At 42.2% G+C, this 21,765-nt stretch overlaps 1 protein-coding gene across 3 annotated transcripts in view; it reads right to left on the reverse strand.

Moving 5' to 3' along the window:
• The window catches only part of LOC111145742 (astrotactin 2), an 867,423-nt gene that overhangs the window by 165,444 nt on the left and 680,214 nt on the right, over window positions 1–21,765 (reverse strand). For all 3 annotated transcript variants that reach the window (XM_022500914.1, XM_022500912.1, XM_022500915.1), the window contains one exon: window positions 12,393–12,658. In XM_022500914.1, the coding sequence (XP_022356622.1) occupies window positions 12,393–12,658 (266 nt within the window). The remainder of the gene's footprint in view (window positions 1–12,392; window positions 12,659–21,765) is intronic.

A 21,765-nucleotide genomic window follows, 5' to 3' on the forward strand; every position in this document is an offset into this window, starting at 1 on the left:
GCTGGGGGGGATCTCCACTGGACAAATGACCAGTTTACTTAATAAAATAGCACAAGGAATAAAAAGAGAAAGATATAAAGGAACCTATACATTAAAAGAAACTTCCTTATCAACCAATGACAGTGTTTGGATCTTATTTAGATCCCACTTTGAACAAACTAGAACAAACTTGTACCAAAAATAATTCAGTAAATATGAACAATGATTAGATATTTGATGGTATCAAGGAGCTGTTAATTTGGAGAGCATAGTAATGGTAATGGTATTGACGCTATTTTTTTTTCAGCCCTTATCTTTCGGAAATATCGACTTGAACATTTACACATAAAATAACAATATCTGAGATGAGACAGAAGGTGACATGTTTTGTGTGAGTTGATCACTGTTGCAGCTGGAAGGTGAGAGGTATATGGGAAGTTCATTTCACTAGTTTCTCTGTTCTTGTATATGTTATAGTTTTCTAAACTGAGTTGTTTTGGGTTGGGTAGCAGAAGACCCAGGGAATTTAACAGTGTCTTCCAAAATGAGAAAATGTGGAGATGAAGCTGAAAAAGAAAAGCAACATGTGGTCCCAGGAAAAGCCCTATTCTTCAAGATTTTCTCTTCCTCCCTGGACCTGAGTTTATAGACTGGAACCCTTCCACTCAGAAACACTAGGAATAACATCACTCTGTTGTCCAGAGAAGGCACTGCAGAGACTGACTCTGTAACCGTACAAACTCACGCTGCTTTCAGCTGCATCTGCCTGGTGAATTGTGAGACACATCTGGAACAACTTTTTGGTTCTTAGAGAGAAACAGAGGAGAGAATAGAATTGTTTGTGAATTCTTTCTGGGTCCTTGGCATCACTGCTGACTGGAGTTGTCTAATGACCCAAGAGGAGCCCCCAGTGAACAGGGCTAAGCTTCAGAAGGGATGGGGCCTATAGCTTGCTCTGTTCCTGGAAGCCCAGCACCACCCTGGCTGGGGCAGTCTCTGCATGATCATGTGATGGATGAATGGTTGTGGGTGAACTAGAAAAGGGATTCCAGCTCTGGTTCTCACATGTGTTAGCCCTTTCAGGCTTCAGAGGGTAGCTGCCTTTTATGAGCCTCAGTTTCCTTATCTGTAAAATGGAGATAAACACTGCTACCATCATAGGCCTCCTGAGAGGATTAAGGGGGCCAGTGTATGTGAAAGCACCATGAAAGTAAATTGGTAACGCATTCACTTTTCACTCATTGAGAGCTTTTCTCATTGAGAACTTACTGAATTTCTACTATGAGTCAGGCACAATATCAGAAGGTGTTGGTGCAATGCTGAGCAAAAGTTTGCCCAGACCCTGGTCTCGTGGAGTTCATCCCCCTAATGTAGAGGACAAACATTTGACTCAGTATCAAGAAAGATATTCTAGAAGTGAGGAAACAGGATGCTTGGGGTCACTAAGCAAGCTGTTACTGGAAATGTTCAAACACAGAGTCCACTACATTGGCAAAGTGAAGCAGAAAGGAATCAAGAAGCAGACTAGGGTTGCACTACACGCTTGTCTATGCCTTCATCCCTGAGTCACCTGCTCTTCCTCCCTCACTGGCACTCTGTCATCATAAAATAAAATAACAAAATGTGAAGGAGGAGGAGACCCAGGCATTAATCAATTACAAAACATAAAAGTATAGTTAGAAACTGAGAAGCTCCTGGTGGCTCAGTCGGTGAAGTGTCTGACTCTTGATTTTGGCTCAGGTCCTGGTCTCCGGGTTGGGAGACGGAGCCCGAGTGCGAGTGCATGGAACCTGCTTAAAATTCTCTCTCTCCGCTTCTCTCTTTGTTTCCTCCTCAGCCCCCACCCTATTTGCAAGAGTGCATTCTCTCTAAAAAAATAATAATAAATAATAATAATATTTAGAAATGTTGATAACCACTATGGAAGAAAGATAAAAAAGGACTCAAAGTACATAAATAAATGGGGAGCTTATCAAACCTAGAAGCTTCCGTGGCATTCTGGTATAGGAGTTAGCAGTTAACTCAGAAAAGGAGGGGGATGGGTGACATGCATGCCAATTAGAGGGAATAGCATTTGCAAAGACTCTTTGTCATGACAAAGTATAACCTTTCCAGAAACTGGAAGATTGCCAGTGACTAGAAAATAGAAAACAAGGAGGGTAGGGGTAAGATGAGTTTTAAGAAGTTGGAAGGGCCAGTCTAAGGAGCTCCATGCAGGCCACAGTAAGCACCTCCGCCTTGATCCTAAGGAACCGGAAGGCAGTTAAGTGTTTGAATGAGGAAAGTGATGAAAGTATGTTTTAGTTTTTGAAAATTTCACTCTGGCTACAAGGAAGAAAATTAACTAGAAGGAGCAGGGATCATTGTTAGCCAATGGGGAGGCAATTACAATAGTCCAGGCAAAACTTGAACCAAACTGGGTAAAAGTGAAATTATTTGAGAAGTTCTTAAGAAAAAAAAAATCTATAGGATTTGATAATGGGTGGTAGTTTGGGGGGGATGAGTGCAGGAAGGAAAAAAAGTATCAAGTATATCTCACTGGTTTCAGAATTACAAAAACTGAGATAGAAAACACTATCAAAAAAGGCAGTCTTTTATGGCAACTGAAAGAAGTAGTGTCTGCAAGACTTATAAACGAGAAGCCATTCTATTTCCATCGGATGAAGGGATTCAACCCTGGAATGAATGCAAGTGAATCAGTATAGACAGTAGAAGTAGCCAATTTTTTAAAAAATTTTGGAAATTAGATAAAGAAATGAAGACACCATAGCTGGAGAAGGTAATACGTAGTGGCAGTGTCTTCAATATACATTAGACTTCCATTTATGATCATTTAAAAAGTTGAAGGGAAGTAGCTAATAGAGAGTATAGCAAAATGAGAAAAAAGCTCAGGTGTCCAGGTCAAACCATGGTTCTACCAGTTCCTATTTCTAGGAACTAGGGGCAAGTAGTCTAACTTCTCCATGCCTCAGTTTACACAATGGGGAAATAAAGACAATAATAATACCCACCATATGGGTTCATGAAAGGGTTCAGTGAGCCAAGTAAATAAAGAGCTTGAGCTGAGTTCCTGGCACAACTGAAGTGCTCGGTAAATGATTGTTATTAAAAGTACAAGGAAAAGACATTATACCATTCCCTTTTTTATCACATTTGCTAACTGAATTCAAGTCCTATAGGGCAGGGGTAGGGAGAGGACGCCCTGTGCTCTGACATGCAAAAATGTTTGCATTTGCTAAGTCTGTACGTCTCTGATGTCTTATTGAAGCTGGTAGTCTTCTGGTTGCATGAAAGAGCTACGTTTTCCAGTTTTGCAAGTAGGCAAGCCAAGCATTAAGTTCCTCTTTTGTAATTGACCATGAGCGTGTTGAGTAATACGTGGATTATTTCTCCCTCTTTTCTTTGATCTTCCCTCTTGCCAAGGACTGCCTGACAGTCTGGTTTCTGGCCAGTGCACCTCCTCAGAATGCACAGAGATGGAGAGGAAGTGGCCCCACAATAGCAGAGATTTAGGCCAGATTAAAAGTACTTGACTTTCCTAATCCCTACACAAGGAATTCCCTGAAGGAACTTCAGAATGAAAGAGACATATGAACCATGGTTTTAGAGAGTGGTTCTCAAGCTCAGAGTGTTTCAGAATCACCTAGGAAGCTTGTGAAAATGAAGATTCCCAGCCTCACCCCACCAGAGAAAAATAATCGGTAGGATGGAGCCAGGAACCTGACTTTTTAACAAATGCCTCCTCCATCTCCATCCTGATTGATTCTGAGGGACTTGGAGACCCTCTGAAACCCAAGTCCCCACATCCCACTAGGTACTTTTGACCTCACTTGTTCTGCTTTGCTTTTTTCTTTTTTCTCTTCAGCTTCTAATATACAATATTATTTACTATTCTGATTGCCTTTTGTCTCCCACCTATGCCCCCGTAGAAATTAAGTCTCCAGATGGTCAAAATATATGCCTGTCCTGTTCTCTAATGTATCTCAAATGCCCAGAATAGTGCCTGACCTAGAGGAGACCCTCATAAATATTTGCTAAAATTATTTGAATTGAGTCCCCACACTCCCAGCCATCTCATAGATGAACTTCTGTAGTGGGAACCCTAACTGGTCATCTTATATAAGTCTTCTACAACATTTGGGTCAAGAACATTTAGGAAATGTGTGGATGCCATGTATCTTTTTTGCTGGGAAAAAGAATTTGATAATGTATAATTTGGCATAATTTTCTGAGAAGAGATCCAAAGACCCTTCAATATCAGAGACCTGCAGTCCCCAAATTAATAACCCTTGGTTATTTTTTTATTATTATTAACATACAATGTATTATTTCTTTTAAGGGTACAGGTCCGTGATTCAACAGTTTTTCACAATTCACAACACTCACCGTAGCACATACCCTCCCCAATATCCACCACGAAGCCCCCCCCCCCCCCCCCCCCCTCCCCCCCCCCCAACCCCCGTTTTTTTTCTGAGATTATGAGTCTCTTCCGGTTTGTCTCCCTCTCTGGTTTCATCTTGTTTCATGTTTTCCTTTCTTCCCCTACGATCCTCTGCCTTGTTTCTCAAATTCCACATATCAGTGAGATCATACGATAATTGTGTTTCTCTGATTGACATATTTAGCTTAGTATAATACCCTCTAGTTCCACACAGCTCGGGTCGCTGATACTCACCCTTCAATGGTTGTTGCAGTCAATCACCTAAAGTCACATTTATTTTTATTTTTTAAGATTTTACTTTTAAGTAATCTCTACACCCAACACAGGCCTTGAACCTACAACCCTGAGATCAAGGGTTGCATGCTCCACTGACTGAGTCAGCCAGGTGCCCCTAAAAGTCACATTTAGTGATGTCTTTCCTTTGACCCATATCTTGAAGGTGGACTCCCCATTGTTTATATGGTTCCCAATTCCCTTAATGCAGCATTCAAAGCTGCCCACAGCTCCGCCCCCTGCACATCTTTTTTCCAATTTGATCTCTTCCCAATTTCTCAGACTTTGTGCTACAGAGTAACTGATGAAATACATAAGCTTTAGAGGCACCTTGGTGGCTCAGTCAGTTAAGTGTCCCACTCTCAATTTCAGCTCAGGTCATGATCTCAGGGTCAGGAGATTGAGCCCTGAGTCAGGCTCAGCACTGAACGTGGACCCTGCTTGAGATTCTCTCTCCCCCTCTGCTCCCCCACCCCCACATGTGCACACACTCTCTTAACAACAAAAACATGCACATAATCATTAGGGACAGTCATCCCAAGCTTGAATTCTCACTGCACAAGTCACTAGCTATGTGATCTTAGATAAATTACTTATCTCTCTAAAGCCTCAGGTTTTTGCTTTCTAATTTGTAAAACGGGCATTAAAGTACATACTCAAATGTGTTAGGGGGATAGAGTGAGATATTACTGATATAGAGAGAATGCATATTAATACGCACAAAGCACTTAAAAATGCCAGGCATAGAGTTAGCATTCAGGAACTGTTGAGTTTTGATCTTCTGTTCTATATGTTTGGCATATAGTATTTGACATAACTTTCTTTCCCCTTCCTTTCCAATATTCCTTGGTCTAGACCAAGGTTTGTCAAACTTTCTTGTAAAGAACCAAAAGTAAATGTTTTTGGCTTTGTGCGCCATACTCTGTTCTGTGGCTCTTACTATACCCTGCTGTTGTTGCAGAAAAACAGCCACAGATGATATGCAAATGCATAGCTATGTTTCATAAATGTTATTTATAAAAACAGGTGGCATGCTGGATTTCACCCCCGGGTCGCAGCTTTCCAACTCTGACCTGGGCTAGCTTTGGAACTTTATAGAACTGGATTCAAAATTCTCTGAGTCTCAGCGTCCTCATCTATTAAGTAGAGATCATAATAGTACTTTGCTCATAAGGTGTTGGATGATTAAATGAGATAAAGCATGTAAAGCCCTCGGCACAGTTTTTGGCCTGTGATACGCATCTCGTAGATGGTATTATTTTCCTCATCAACAGACTTGCCTCAAGCTGTTCCATGATCGGCCCATATCCACCTTGCCTGCCCCAAGAATCTTTTCCAGACTCTCTCTGAGTTTCTTTCTCCCACTTTCCTAACACTGTTGGAATGTCAATTGTATTATTTGAAAATAAGTCATGCATGGATGTAACATATGCAAGTAATTATAGTTACTTATGTGGCTCTTCTGCTTCATCCACTAGACTATGAGCTCCTTGAAGGCACAATCTGTGTCTTATTCCCTCTCTCTATCCTGTTTTCTAGCACAGTATCTGGCACACACCAAGCACCCAAGGCCAGGAGATGGTGGCAATGGTGCTACAGTAATGGTGACAGCGCTTGTGATAATGGTGGCGGTGGCAGTGGCGGTGGTAATCATGGTGGGGGGAGGGGTGATCTTGGCTGTTAATTTCTTTTCAAAGAGCAGTAATTTGGAATTCTCTTCTCAGTGAGAGCCAATAAGTGTAAATAGAGCAAACAAGTCCTTCTGGCAGAGAGAGAGGATCTGTTGGAAGGTCAGACAACCACAACAAGACCAAAATTATACATGGCTCTTCCTAGAGCAGCATGAAAAGAAAAAGAAAAAACAAAACAAAACAAAACTCACATGATTGGAAGTCAGGAGATCCGAGCACTAGGAAAGAATCCATCTGTAGAGTATTTTACAGTCCTCAAGTTACTAGCAAAGGGTGTCTGGGTGTCTTAATCTTTCTATGTGAGAGCCCTGTGGGGAAAGTTATGACTACCCATTTTACAGATGAGGAAACGAACTCTCAAGAGACACTGCTGAGGCCAAAAACTGTGCCTAACTACTTCAAATTCAGAACTGGCTTTGTGACTAAGGGCAAACCATTCCTCATCTTTAGGTCTTACTTCTACTATTTGCAAAATAAAAAACCTGGTCTGTAAAATAAATAGGATATGATTTTAAGATCCCCTTCTACTCATAAATGCTGTCACTGCCCTAGTACACCTTCCTCTTCCTAATATTATTTTAAGGATAAAACTGTTACTGTCTCTGGATGGGAAATAAATTGCAGGTCACAGGATGACTCTTCTAACCTCAAAATATTTCCCTTATTTTCAGGGTAAATGTTAGGTCTGACCTTATCACAGCACCAAGAGACAGCAGGGGGATAAAGTGAGCCCAGAATTCTCATGTACAGATAAAGAAACAAAGACCAAAACAGTAGATGCATTTGTGTCCAATGTCATATAAGAGTCAAGGACAGAACCTAGTTCAGATTCCAGGTGTCCCAATCCTCTAGTTCTTCCAAAGAGAATTCCCAACCCCAACATGGATAGAGATTTATATGTATACTCTACAAATAAGTAAAAGTAAGGTCACCCAGTAGTCAATGGCAGAGATGAATTTCTAATCCAGCTCTGTCTGGCTCTTCACCTTGACACCATCCTGTCTCCCCTACCGGAGCCTCTTCTTCTTCCTCACCCAAAGGCTGTTAATAGCCACACAAAGTCTTCTACATTAAGCACTAGCTGTGCTATAGCTTTGGGCTTTGTGGGGTCATTTAACAGGTAGAGGAGGAGGTTTATGTATTAATCAAACTGTCCATCACAAAGAATTTTTTCCTGCTTTCCTTGTTCTTTAAATCACAGCATGACATGTAATGAAGTGCTCCTTTCTGACTGAGGCACAAGGCATCATCTTTTGAATGCATTTATGGAGACGGACCCAAGGAGATCCCAACTGTTAAAGGATCTAGTGTCTCATGGTCCCCAGGGCTAGCCAGAGCACATGCTAACCCTGGTCCAGAATCAGAGGCCAGAACTGCCTCATAGACCTCATGCAAGTCACACCCCCCACCGACACTTCCTGACCATGCCGTACAATGGAACTCAAGTTGACTGAGCACCTCAAATCACCCAAGGAGTCAGGAATTCTTACATAGAAGAATGGTTCCATTCTGCATCGGGAGGTCTGGAGGAGAAGAAAATCCTTTTACACATGTGTAACTCCACCTATGGTATCCCTTACCAACAAAATATGAACTCCAGCAATGTTTATAAAGTAAGAAAATGTTCTTATAATCCCTCCATTCATGATCTGCACTTTTGGGTTAACCGGTGACCTTTCCCATGCAAAAACACAGCTCTTACTCTAAAATGTCATGTCCCTAGCACTTAGGGCATCTGTAAAGTTATTAAGTACTACTTAGATGAGGACATACCAAAGGAATCATTTAAAAAAGAAGGGTCAAGTTTAGATAAACATCGTTTTTATCATTATCACAGAAAATGTTTGTCCATCACATTCTATGTGCCATGTACTATGCATTCATGAACTCATTTGATCTCCATAAGGACCTCATTTCACAGATGTGGGAACTGAGGTTTGGAGAAATCACTCAGCATCACACAGGGGACAGGAGACTGAAGCAGGATTCTAAGTAGAGCACAGAGCCTGAGCGGCCTGCTTCCACTTAGAGAAAGTCTCTTGCAGGAAACTCAGAAAGTAACTCACTCAGCCTCTCTGCCTTCTCAGGAAAAGAAAAACCCACAAAGGAAACAAAGACTTGCCCCAGCCTTGTGTCTCAGTGTCAGAGCCCAGGCCAAGATTCTTTTGTGTTTTTATCCACGTGTCCTCCACCCCTGGCTGCAGAAAAAAGAGAAGAGATGGAGGAGCCATGGGAGAAGGAGTGATGAGGTCTGGGGACGAGGCAGAAAACAATGATCCCAAGGACAGTGGCTGCCTTCTCATCACACCAGCCTCACTCAGCAGCCAAATTCCCCTCCTCCACATCATTTCCACACTTATAGTCGGCCTGTCCCACCCACTGCTACCTTAGCCTTGCTCTACTGGAAAGGCCTAACGTACCACAGCCCCTAGGCTGTCATGCACCTTTAAAAGGACCTACCAGGGAGTAGAAATTGGAGCCTCAAGGAAGCCAGCTCATCAGCCAGCTCTAACATTTCTGAGTGGGGATGACCAAGAGGAGGACAGCCTGTAGCCGAGAAGATGGCACTCCTGCCTGTCTACCTGCCCAAACTCTTCTCTGGCTTCCCACTGCTGGGGCCAAACTCCTCACCTCCATAGCCTCTGCAGCTCTGCCTCACCAGGTCCTGCCTCTTGGTCCTCAGTACTGCTCATGGAGCTGCCCTTTAGTCTGGCCCCTGCCCCATGGGATCTCAGTTTTTCAGGGAAATGGGCCATGCCTGCTCACTCTTCAGGCCTTCACAGGAGTTGGGTCTGCAACCTTACTCATGCTCAGGCTCCTCCCCCTCTCCCCCCAACCCCCGCCAAACCTAGTCCTCTACTTTAATTTATGTACCTGACCCCTCAAAACTCAGTTTAAATGACACTTCCTCAGGGAAACCAACCCTAACTCCACAAGACTTCCTAACACACACTTTCAACCCACTGGCCTGGTCTTCTCTTGGTACTTTGCAGTCTGTCTTGATTTGTGTGATTGTTTCACTAATACCTATCTGGTCCACAAGTCTGTAAACTCTATGAAGATAAAGACCAAGTCTACTCGTTGTCCACTTCACTTCTCAGGGCATGACATAGTACCTGGCATATAGTAAGTACTCACAAATACTGAATGAATGAATGAATGAATGACTAGTACTCCAAGAATTCCAAATCTCCCATAAGGAGAACAGTGACATCTAGTGACTGCATTCACACTGGGGCTTTTCTGATAACATCCCACCAACTGGCCTTGAAAACATCTCCCTGGATTTCGGAAGAAATGGGTGTTTTGATCATGCCGAGGAAGCTGGCATGGAATCCAGACATGGGGGAATCTGACTCCTACGCAAGGAGGAAGAGAACCGCCACTCCTCTTGCTACCACATGGGCCAAGAACACATCACAAAAGTCCTGTGACTTAGCTAGGCTGGTGCCATATTACAGATGAGAGGAGTGTGGCCCAGAAGGGCAGCACTGGGCCAAGATTATGAAGCAGTAAATGAGGATTTTCATTTACCTCCCCCACCGAGTCCTGGAGAGCTCGGCCCCATGCAGCTAACCATGAGGCTTTGCTCATCCACACTAACAGAACACTGGTCAGACAATCTTTGGTATTCATTGGAAGTTTCAACAGTCTCCTCATAGGTCTCCCTCTTTCCACACTTGCATCTTCACAGTCAACTCTCACCCTGAAGCCAGAGCAGGGAGATTTATTCATATCTGACTTTTTGTTTTAGTTAGTGCGGAGACCTCTGACGCATAGGATTAGATCATCCATGAGGCTTAGCTTGTGACTCAAGGTCATTATAGCACCATGCACGGTTAGGCTTTATATATTCATCTACTTTGTGTTCATTAATTATCTAATTTTAATACTTAAAAAAAAAAAAACAAACAAACCTCCCACAAATCCACCACCCAAAATGCCGGGTAGGAACATGATACCTCCATGTGATGAGGGCTCCCTCATGCCATTGCCCTGCCTCCCCGACTCAAGACTGTTATTATCCTGAATCCTATGTTGACCATTTCCTTGATTCCTTTTTTAAATAGTTTATAGCACCTGTATTCACTCAAAAAATGTAGTGTATTTGGCGTGCATCTGTTTTAATTTAAAACAGGGGAAAGGGTATCACACTATATAAAATATATCTTTGGGATTTACATTCTTCATTTAATATTACATTCATTATTCTCATATTTAATGACTTTATAGTTCATTTGTTTTTGTCTCTTGTAGATTATTCCACTGCATGTATATTCCTCTGTGCACTTATTTAACTGCTCTCCTACTGACAGTCATCTGGGCTATTTCCAGAGGGCTCCTTCTGCTGCATGAATCTAACCCTATTGAATCTGTTGTGCATATCCTAAGCATCTCACTCCCCTTCAGATGGGATCCAAATTCAATGAAGTAGTTTACAGTAACCCATATGAGCAGGTTCCTTCTGACCTCTCTGGCCTCATCTCTGCTTTCCTTCTATCTCTTGATCTTAGTCATGGGATGCCTTCCAGGCTTTGTACAGATCATGTTCTCTTCTGCTTCTGGTCATCTACCTGACACTCTCCCCATGTCCTTACTCTCATCCCCCTCTCTCCTCTAGGAATCCCTACCTGACCATTTACCACCTTCTAGCACTTAGTCCAATAGAACACTATGGTAGGAAGGCATAATCCATAGCAGCCTGATGGTATTGGTCAGGGATCTACCAGACCATCTTCTTTGGGCCAAGGGCTATGAGGGATTTGCTGCAGAGGGAAGACTGGGGACAAAGTAGAGACGCTTTATCCACCTTCCTCTCCCTAACTGAAGGAGTGGCATCACTATTCTTGGCTTTATGGATTGGGATTCCTGTAAGACTGCATTCAGAAAAAGTGTTCCATGAATACAATTTTGCAAACCAGTGAAAAAATCATTTATATGGTCTCTTCAAGCCCAGACATGCTGCCATGGGATATGAAGGATGCAGGAAGAGGAAAAAGAGGAGATATAATTTCACAATTAAACACATAGGCTCTGAAGCAGACCAACTTTGAGCGAATCAATAAACATCTTCAAGGTTTCCTCACTTGTAAAGTGGACATGACATTAGGATGAACCATATGGAATTACCATTTTTTTAAAAAGTATTTATTTGAAAGAGAGAGAGAGAGAGAGAGCAAGCAAGCATGTGCACAGGGAGGAGCAGAGAGAAAGTTTAGCAGACTCCTTGCTGAGCTCAGAGCCTAACACGGGGCTCCATCTCATGACCCCAAGATTATGACCTGAGCCAAAACCAAGAGTTGAACACTTAAACAACTGCATCACCCAGGGGTCCCTGGAATTATCATTTTTTATAAATAAGAAAATGATCAAAACCTGGCAATTTCATATAAGTTAAACCAATATTTATACATAAATCAGATCTGGAGGGAAGATTAAATGAGATAATCCAAGTATAATATTGAGGCAGAGACCTTTAGGTTTTTAACAAACCCATATATCTTCTCCCCCAGACCATCAGAATATATTTCCCTGTTTTTGTTTGCAGACAGGTGTGCCCAATGACTGAGTTCGACCCAGTGGAAGGGAGCTGAAATGATATTTGTCACTTTCAGGCTTGGCACACGTAAACTTCTCACATATGACCCTCCCATGTACTTTCTTCTTCCACAGCAACTATGGGAGCATCAGGTTGATGAGGGCACAAGATAGAATAAGATGGGTCTCTGAACCCCTTCTCAGAGTGAAGCCACTCATCATCAAAAACATTTATTTGGGACTCTGTACAAACAAGAAATAACTTCTATTATATTAAGCCATTGAGATTAGAGGATTTATTGTTTATAACAGTTATATATGTACTTAAAATATGGTAGGGGATCAATAAATGTCAGCCATCACCATAACGGTGATGAAAGACAATCCCAATGGACAAAGGGCCCACAACGGCAAGAGGGAGGAAGACTGGTACTTAGATGTGACTTAGTGGCTGTATCAGGCGAACTCACCTCCTTGGTACCATTGTCTTGGATGAGGGTATAAAGTGGTACCACACGGTTGATTTCTAGCAGCACTGGTGTGGGGCTCAGCTGCTCCTTGCCTGGTCGGCGGCAAAGGTGGCAGGTAGATGGACAACGGCCTTTCTCCTCACAGCGGATCTCCACACCTGAGATAAGCTGGTCATCCGACAGCATTTGGGCGGTCAGCAGCCCTGAGAGGTAGGTGATGAAGGGCATGGACTTGAGTTCCTTCTTGCTGCCCAGCTCTGTGGTCTCTAGAGAGAGAGAGAGAGAGAATTCAATATTGTTCAAAAGGGCAGACTCTTGAACCCATAGGGTCCAATGTGCCAAGGAGGTAGTATCCCATGGAAAAGAAAAAAGATGATAGAGTGGTTTACTCATGATGTCTTGGAAAGAGCACTGGCCTGATGACTCAGATGTCAGAATGGTGTCTTGTTTTACTCTTCCTATTAAGCAGCCCCTTACTTTCTCTGGGCCTCACTTTTTCCATATTTAAAGTTGACTGGTTAGATAAGAGAACTCTTCAAGGACCCCGCAAGATGTAACAAATCAAAGATATTTTCTCAACAAGAAATTCCTATCTACTGTCAATTTAAACAAATTCTACCTTTCTTTTGAAAACTTGCCCCAGTCCTATATTTTCCATGAAGTTTCATGTGATGGGGAAACACCAGCTAAAGTCAATTTCCATGTAAATCCTAATTCTGCTTGATAATAGTAAGCTACCTTGGGAAGGTTTCCTCATACCCCAAGGCCTGTGGGGATTAATTCTATAAAATGGGGTTATAATACTTACTAAAACAGTTACGAGTTGTAAATGAGACAGAAGGAGGTGGACCTGTCTGGAAAAGATATGATTCCCCCTTTCTGTCTGAGTTCATCTGTCCCTTGTTCAAACTTCTTTTTCTGCCTTCTTCATGTGCATGCTGAGATCTAACTACCCATGCTCCATTTTGTGCTGTCTCTCTTGATCCATACCACTAGAACTTCCCCCGTCTGTCTTTGCTCACCTGTCTTATTCTTCTCCTCTGCCTCTTCAAAGGTTTACCACCCATCAGTGCTCCATTCCATCGTCACCCTCTTCAGGAAGTCTTTTCTCTCCTTGCTCTTGCCCTTCTTCTCTGAAAAAGCATTTCTGTTTATAAGACCTAATCTTGTTAAGCTCTTTTCTCATCCCATTTTCCGCTGAACTCTCCGGTCATACGATCCACTCTTGGAGATGGGACCATGTCTCCCACTCCTGCTTCCCACTCCCCAACCCCTGCTTTCAGTGTTTAGCATTGTGCTAGGGAAGTACTTGTGACTCAATCAGAGAGGGAGATATAGAAATCTGAGTAGCTAGAATAACATTCATGACCTAGTCTAGAGGTTCTGAAATCCTTCTGAGGAATTCTGTGGATCCCAGGAAGCATCTCAACAGATGACTGCAGAGGGCAAGAGGGAAACTGGGTGGATGGAACTTGAAACCCACATTTCAGCTTCAAGGAGAGCAGTTCCACTTGTATCTCTTTTATTGACCAGCCTTCTATGTAAGACTTCGTAAGAAGAGAAGGGTGTATGACTATCTAAAAAAGCTTGAAAAAGCAAAGGGATTTGTACAACCCAGAGAGTTCCATTTGCACCACACACTGTTTGAATGGTATTCTCAAACTTGTGCAATGCATAATCTGAGTGGCAAAATGGGGGACGGGGGGGGGGCTGCGATAAGGGGCAGAACTTGGTCCAGACAGCAGCTTCTTTCAAGGCTGGTAAAGTGAAGGCATGTTCCTGCCTCAGTGGAAACAGGGGTCCTGGGCACCAAGGCCTGAGAGAAAAAAGTAGGGTTACCTCCTGCTCTAGCTCTCAGCTTGCAGTGACATGCAGCTGATCTGGAAATGGGCTTGCCAATTAGAAATACAAATAAATGCAGCCTTCATTCATTACTCTCTGGGCCCTCGGGCCTGGGATCTGGGCTCCACCTTTTCTGTCTGGCTGTCAGCAAATGCTTATGAGCATCAGATCAAAGGCTCTGAGGGAGGAAGACAAGGCAAATTCCAACTAACCAATCCTTCAGGGGGATTAAAGAAGGGTAGTTACTAAGATAAACAAAACAAAGCTGTGAAGAAGGCATCTCAGCAGCTGGGCAGACAGAGACAGTCCTACATACAGACGAGTTGAAAGAAGAAGATGATGATGACTTTTGGAAGGGCAGGCTGGAGGGATAGTTTTGGAGAAGGGTGACTTCAAACTTGGGAGAGAATAATCATTGAGGGGAGAAGCTCAGAGGGCAGTCAGAGCTGCAAGGACATTAGTGGTGCAGTTAACTCACACTCTGACCCAGAGGTCAGTAAATTAACTGGTCCATGAGTCAAATCCAGCCCTCTGCCTTTTTTGTAAATAAATTTTTATTGGAATACAGGCATCTTCATTCATTTATGTATTGAGTATGACTATGATAGCACAATTGGGTAGTTGCAACAAAGATGCTATGGCCCACAAAGCCTAAAATATTTGCTACCTGAATAAGTTTGGGGACCTGTGCTCAAGGCCCAGGTTATAACTGGGGCAACTGAGTCTCAGAAGGAAAATCTATCTTTGGTCACACAGGAATGTGGCAATATAATGGATTAAAGTAAAAATATTGGAATCAATTAAGTCATTGATACACTTAAATTGTGAATCTCCAATAAGAAAAAATAGGGTGGGGCATCTTTTCTCCCTAAACCATCTTTCAAAAACTATTGAAAAAGCATATATTTGGAAATGCTACTCTGGTACAACCCTCCCATTTAAAAAAATTTTTTTCAGTGTTCCAAGATTCATTGTTTATGTATAACACCCAGTACTCCGTGCAATACATATCCTCCTTAATACCCACCACCAGGCTCACCCATCCCTCCACTCCCCTCCCCTCTAAAACCCTCAGCTTGTTTCTTAGAGTCCATAGTCTCTCATGGTTCATCTCACCCTCTAATTTCCCCAATTCACTTTTCCTTTCCTTCTCCTAATGTCCTCCATATTATTCCTTATATTCCACAAGTAAGTGAAACCACATGATAATTGGCTCTCTCTGCTTGACTTATTTCACTCAGCAAAATCTCCTCCAGTCCCATCCATGTTGATGCAAAAGTTGGGTATTCATCCCTTCTGATGGCTGAGTAATATTCCATTGCATATATGGATCACATCTTCTTTATCCATTCATCTGTTGAAGAGCATCTTGGCTCTTTCCACAGTTTGGCAATTGTGGCCATTGCTGCTATGAACATTGGAGTACAGATGGCCCTTCTTTTTACCCTGCAATTGTAGGGTCATAGGATAGCTCTATTTTTAATTTTTTGAGGTATCTCCACACTGTTTTCCAAAGTGGCTGTACCAACTTGCATTCCCACCAAAAGTGTAAGAGCGTTCCCCTTTCCCCACATCCTCTCCAACATTTATTGTTTCTTGCCTTGTTAATCTTTGTCATTCTAACTGGTGTAAAGTGGTATCTTAATGTGGTTTTGATTTGAATTTCCCTGATGGCTAATGATGATGAACATTTTTTCATCTGTCTGCTAGCCATTTGTATGTCTTCATTGGAGAAGTGTCTGTTCATGTCTTCTGCCCATTTTTTGACATGATTATCTGTTTTGGGGGTATTGAGTTTGAGTTCTTTATAGATCTTGGATATCAGCCCTTTGTCTGTAGTGTGATTTGCAAATATCTTCTCCCATTCCATCCACCCTCCTATTTTAAACAAGGGGAAATAGTGTCCCAAAGAAAGACTTTCCAAGGTCATATGTTGAGTTAGTGTTCCTTTCAGCACATGGTTCCAATCTCTTCTGTTAACCAATTTATCACTTACACTACTATTTTAATCTCATATTTTAAAACATAGATGGCCTACCTCTCACAGCATCTTGCCATATGCATATAATTTAATTGGGAATGGAATGTGGTGCTGGGAGTAAAAATTCCCTTGATCAAACAAACATTCATAGCCACCGGGTTAAAGATATAACTAGCCATTCAACAACAAAACAGGCTATAGATCTTTGCTGTTCTGTTTTTTCCCAGTAAATATTTTTTTTCTTTCAGTCTATCAATTCAATTGGTGAATTAAAAGCCCATAGTCTAGGCTGCCAACTGCCTTGCAGTAGCAATCTAGAACTCAGCTGAACTTAGGGCTGGTTTTGCAAAAGGAGGACACTTGAGAGTCACCTGGTCTAACCCCATTGCTCAACAGTTGAAGAACCTGAGACCTAAACAAAGAAATAGATTTATGTCTGTCTTCCAAGAGCATTTAATAACAATTATCCTTTTTGTAAAGATTGTATCATGCTTAAATTATGGTCTGGATGAGAGTTACAACAGGGAAGACCATTAACCATTCCATTAATTATTCCTCTGTAGACATCACAATTGTGAAAGTTAATTATTTCTGATCCAACCTCACTCTGTGCCTAAAGTCATCTTTAGTTCAAGTGCCAGTTCTTCAGAAAAGGCTTCCCTGAACTCCATCCCCATGCCACCAATCTATATAGGGCTTCATATTAAAGAATCTTGTAGCATACTGTTCTATCCATCATCTCTCAATGTTTTCAGACTGTAAACTCCAAGAGGACAAAGACAGTATTAGTTGTGCTGATTTCCATATCCATTGTACATAGAACCTGGAACACGTTAAGCTTTCAGTGAAAGTTTCGATAAATATTTGTTGGATATATATTTATAGACCCTGATCACCAAGCTATCCTATCAAAGCATTGATAAGTCTAAGAGCCAAGTTTTGTGAATTTCAAGACTGACAATTAATTGATGGCTTGTAATCAAGTGACAACCTCTTCCCAAAGTAAAATTAGCTTTCTCAATGGGAAGGTTTACAGATGAATAGCTGATCAATTTGCCAGTTGTTCTGATCTCCTCTGGGTTTTCACATAGGCCCTTGCCATTGAGGGGATGGGAGAGTTCAGTTAAAACAGGCTGTCTTTAACAGGCAAGGATAAAGAGCATTTTTGAAGAGACTTATCCTCTGTTCACATTCCCCATCCCTCTGAACAATGCTTCCAAAATAGGATCATGTCTGGTTTTAAGCCCAATTCAGTTCCAATGACACTACAACCCATTCATTTGAGAACCTGCCAACTGAACTCTCTTTTTTCTCCTCCCAAATTCCTGCTGGGTATTATTTTGTTGCCACCAAAAAAAAAAAAAAAAAAAAAAAAAAGGCAGCCTCAGTTGAAGTGACAACTCCTTGTTGGGAGGGCAGCCAGGGCTTTCCGGCAGGAGGTGATGGCACTGCTTGCCCTCATCCAGAAAACAAAACAAAGGCAGCAGACTAAGGGCTCCTGGGAGAGCCAAAGCTGTGCGAATGTTTGTTCAATATTCGGCAACAGTGCAGGGCGCTGCCTCCCAAGTCAGACAGGCTTGCCTTGGCAATAGGCTTGCACTTGAAGCATTTAAAGGCTCCACAGGGACCAGAGGGGCTCAAATTAGAAACGTTAAGGGTGGGGGAAAGAGGGTGAGACTTTTATATCATAAAGAATGGCCTTTATTACAGCCATGGCCTCCCAGGAATTGCTGAAATGGGATCATTTCTTAGGCGGACTTACTGTCTCCTGTTGGAGGAAAGCAACTGCTCTGAGGCCTGACTCAAGGACCCACACAGATATCCTTAACAAAGGGAAAGTAGCCAGCTGAGAGGCCATCAGCGAGGTCTGCCCTTGTGCAGGGTCCAATCCAAACTTCCCAGCCTGACAGTCAAGGTCCTGCATCGTCAGTGCACCCTTCGTAACTCATGGCACCAACCTGACTGAGTGAGTTCTTGTGCGGATCAAATAAGGTGCCTGGCAAAGGTGAGGCACTCAATCCCCATTAGCTGTTGCTGTTGTTGCTGCTGCGGTGGTTATAATTCTTAGTCCCGCTGTTGTAACAGGATGTTACAATTGAAATTTCCACTGAGACACCAAGATGGAATAGAAATGAAATCCCCAAACCGAGCCCCAATCTGCAGAACTTACAAAGGAGATGAATCCTAACTGGTTTCATAACTCCCGAAACCTCAACCAGAACAAGGAAATAAAACAAGGTCAGAGAATAGGCAGGAGGGATTTAGGAGAGATTTGTCTGAAGCAGGCAGTGAGTTCCTGTTTAGGGTTTCCATCGCCCCAGGTGAGACACGTAGGGCAAACTACCTTCTAATCCCGGTCTGTAAGAAGGAGCCTCAAGATTGCCTCTCAGAGAACTTGCTGTGTGTGCTTCTCTATAAATATAAAATATAAAAAAAAATTCTCTATAAATATAAAAAAATATATAAAAAATATATATTTTTTATTTTAATGGGCTAGTTCAATCAGTATCTCTCTTCCCAATGAAACTGTAAGCTCCATTAAAGTGAGGACCATGGCCTGTTCTAAGCAATCATTTGCATCCCAGCACAGAGTTCACTCTCTGATGTAGAGTAGATGGCTTGCAGGTAAATATCTGAATTAAGGAATAGAAGGACATGAGCCTCTTTCCCTTGGATCCTTTCCATTCCTGTAACACTTATGAGACTTCAAACTCACTCGCTCAATTTATCACCATAGCCTCAAAGGTAGATGGTCTTAACCTTACTTTACTGATGTAGAAATGATAGCTTGTAGCACTAATTCTCACTCTTGCACAATGAGTTGTCTCTGCTGCAAACACTTGGCCTTTCTCTGTTCCCGCCACTCCCAGACACCACCTCCAGGCTCCCCCACCCCTTTCCATGGGCTAAAGCATCTCAGGGGTAAAAGGCATTTTAAAGGTCACCTACTCGGAAATCCCACCTAATGTTTCATTCAGCACCAAATCATCCTCTAACTTCTTTTTGGAAACTTCTAATGATGTAAAACTTACTATGTTTTTAGGCCTCCCATTCCATTATGGGACAGCTCTGTTAAGTCTAGGCAGTTTCCCATCCAGAAACTGCATTTCTCCTCCTAAGCATCAGACCCAGACTCAGAGCTACACACTTCATGTTATTTGGACGCTCTATCTGAGGTGCTCAAGCCCGCCCCCTACCAGCCGGTCATGCTAAGATTAATGCCCTGACTAGGTGGATGAACTCCTGATGCCAGGAAATGTGGGACAGTCTCAAGTGGCTTCTGATAAGGTTTATGTGTCTCAGTATGGATAAGTACATGTGTGTGTGGTGGGGGGTGCACGTGCCCACATGTGCAGGCATATTTAAGGCATGGAAGGGAGGGCAACAGTGGAGACTCTAAAAAGAAGACAGGTCGTGGCGCCTGGGTGGCTCAGCGGGTTAAAGCCTCTGCCTTCGGCTCAGGTCATGATCTCAGGGTCCTGGGATTGAGCCCTGCATCGGGCTCTCTGCTCAGCAGGGAGTCTGCTTCCCCCTCCCTCTCAGCCTGCCTCTCTGCCTACTTGTGATCTCTGTCAAATAAATAAATAAAATCTTAAAAAGAAGAAGAAGAAGAAGAAGAAGAAGAAGAAGAAGAAGAAGACAGGTCTACAAAACTGCTAAATCCTAGGACAACTGATCTCCTGATCTAACCTAATTCACGGCTTCCTTCCCAAGTACACAAGTTAATAAGCCTGATAGCAGAAGGGTGACTCTAGTACAGTGACTTGCCTGGGTTTGAATTTCACCTCTTCCATTGCCCGGTGGGTGACCTTGGACAAGTCACTTAACCTCTTCTCATCTGAAAAATGTTGACAATGTTTGTATCTAAATCTTGGAATATTTGGAGGATCAATGAGAAACAGAACCAATGAGGAATTTACAAATTCTAGGGTGTCCAGAGCATCACCAGAATCATTTGTTCTGGGGCACCTGGGTGGCTCAGTGCTTTAAAGCCTCTGCCTTCGGCTCAGGTCACGATCCAGGGTCCTGGGATCAAGCCCCCCACTGGGCTCTTTGCTCAGCAGGGAGCCTGCTTCCTCCTCTCTCTCTGCCTGCCTCTCTGCCTACTTGTGATCTCTGTCTGTCAAATAAATAAATAAAATCTTAAATAAAATCTTTTAAAAAAAAAGAATCGTTTATTCTACCCTATGGCCAACTAATCTTTAACAGAGTAGGAAAGAATAGCCAATGGAAAAAGGACGGTCTCTTCAATAAAGGGCTCCAGGAAAATTGGACAGCCAGATAAGGAAGAATGAAACCGGACCCGTTTCTTACACCATACACAAAGATTAAAATCAAAATGGATGAAAGACCTCAATGTGAGACAGGAATCCATCAAAATCCTAGAGAAGAACACACTCAACAACCTCTTCGACCTTGGCCACAGCAACTTCTTACTAGATAAGTCTCCAAAGGCAAGGCAAGGCAAAAAAAAAAAAAAGTAAAAATGAACTATTGGGACTTCATCAAGATAAAAAGCTTCTGCACAGCAAAGGAAACAGTCAACAAAACTTAAAGGCAACCTATGGAATAGGAGAAGATATTCATAAATGACATATCAGATAAAGGGCTAGTATCCAAGAACTAGAAAGAACTTACCAAACTAAACAATCCAAAAGACAAATAATCCAGTGAAGAAATGGGCAGAAGACATAAGCAGACATTTCTCCAAAGAAGACACACAAATGGCCAAAAGATATGTGAAAAAATACTCCACTTCACTTGGCATCAGGGAAATACAAATCAAAATCACAATCACCAGTCAGAATGGCTAAAATTAACAAGACAGGAAACAAAAAGGATGGGAGGCAAGGATGGCGAGGATACGGAGAAAGGGAACCCTCCTACACTGTTGGTGGGAATGCAAGCTGGTGCAGCCACTCTGGAAAACAGTATGGAGGTTCCTCAAGACATTAAAAATAGAGCTTCCCTATGACCCTGCAATTGCACTATTGGGTATTTACCCCAAAGATACAAATGAAGTGATCCAAAGGGGCACCTGCACCCCAAAATTCATAGCACCAATGTCCACATTAGCCAAACTATGGAAAGAGCTCAGATGTCCATCAACAGATGACTGGATAAAAAAGATGTGTGATATATATATATATATGACATATATGTGATATATATATTTGCTATCATATAGCAAATATATATATTTATTTATATTTTATACATATATATCATATAGAAAATATATATATTTGCTATACAATAGCAAGAACCACATGAGATCATAGGTGTAAACCAGCTAGGGCTGCATCTTTTATCTGCCACTCAGAACAGTTCAATGAGGAATTAGTGTTCCTATTTTACAAATGAGGAATATTTTACAAATGAGGAATATATATATATATATATATATATATATACACACACACACAAACACACACATACATGGGAATAGTGCTCAGACATCAGAAAGAATGGATATTTACCATTTACATCAATGTGGATGGAACTGGAGGGTATTATGCTGAGCAAAATAGGTTAATAAGAGAAAAACAA

The sequence above is a fragment of the Enhydra lutris genome, unplaced genomic scaffold, assembly GCF_002288905.1.
Source record: "Enhydra lutris kenyoni isolate GAN:26980312 unplaced genomic scaffold, ASM228890v2 scaffoldscaffold13, whole genome shotgun sequence".
In the NCBI taxonomy this organism is placed as follows: Eukaryota; Metazoa; Chordata; class Mammalia; order Carnivora; family Mustelidae; genus Enhydra; species Enhydra lutris.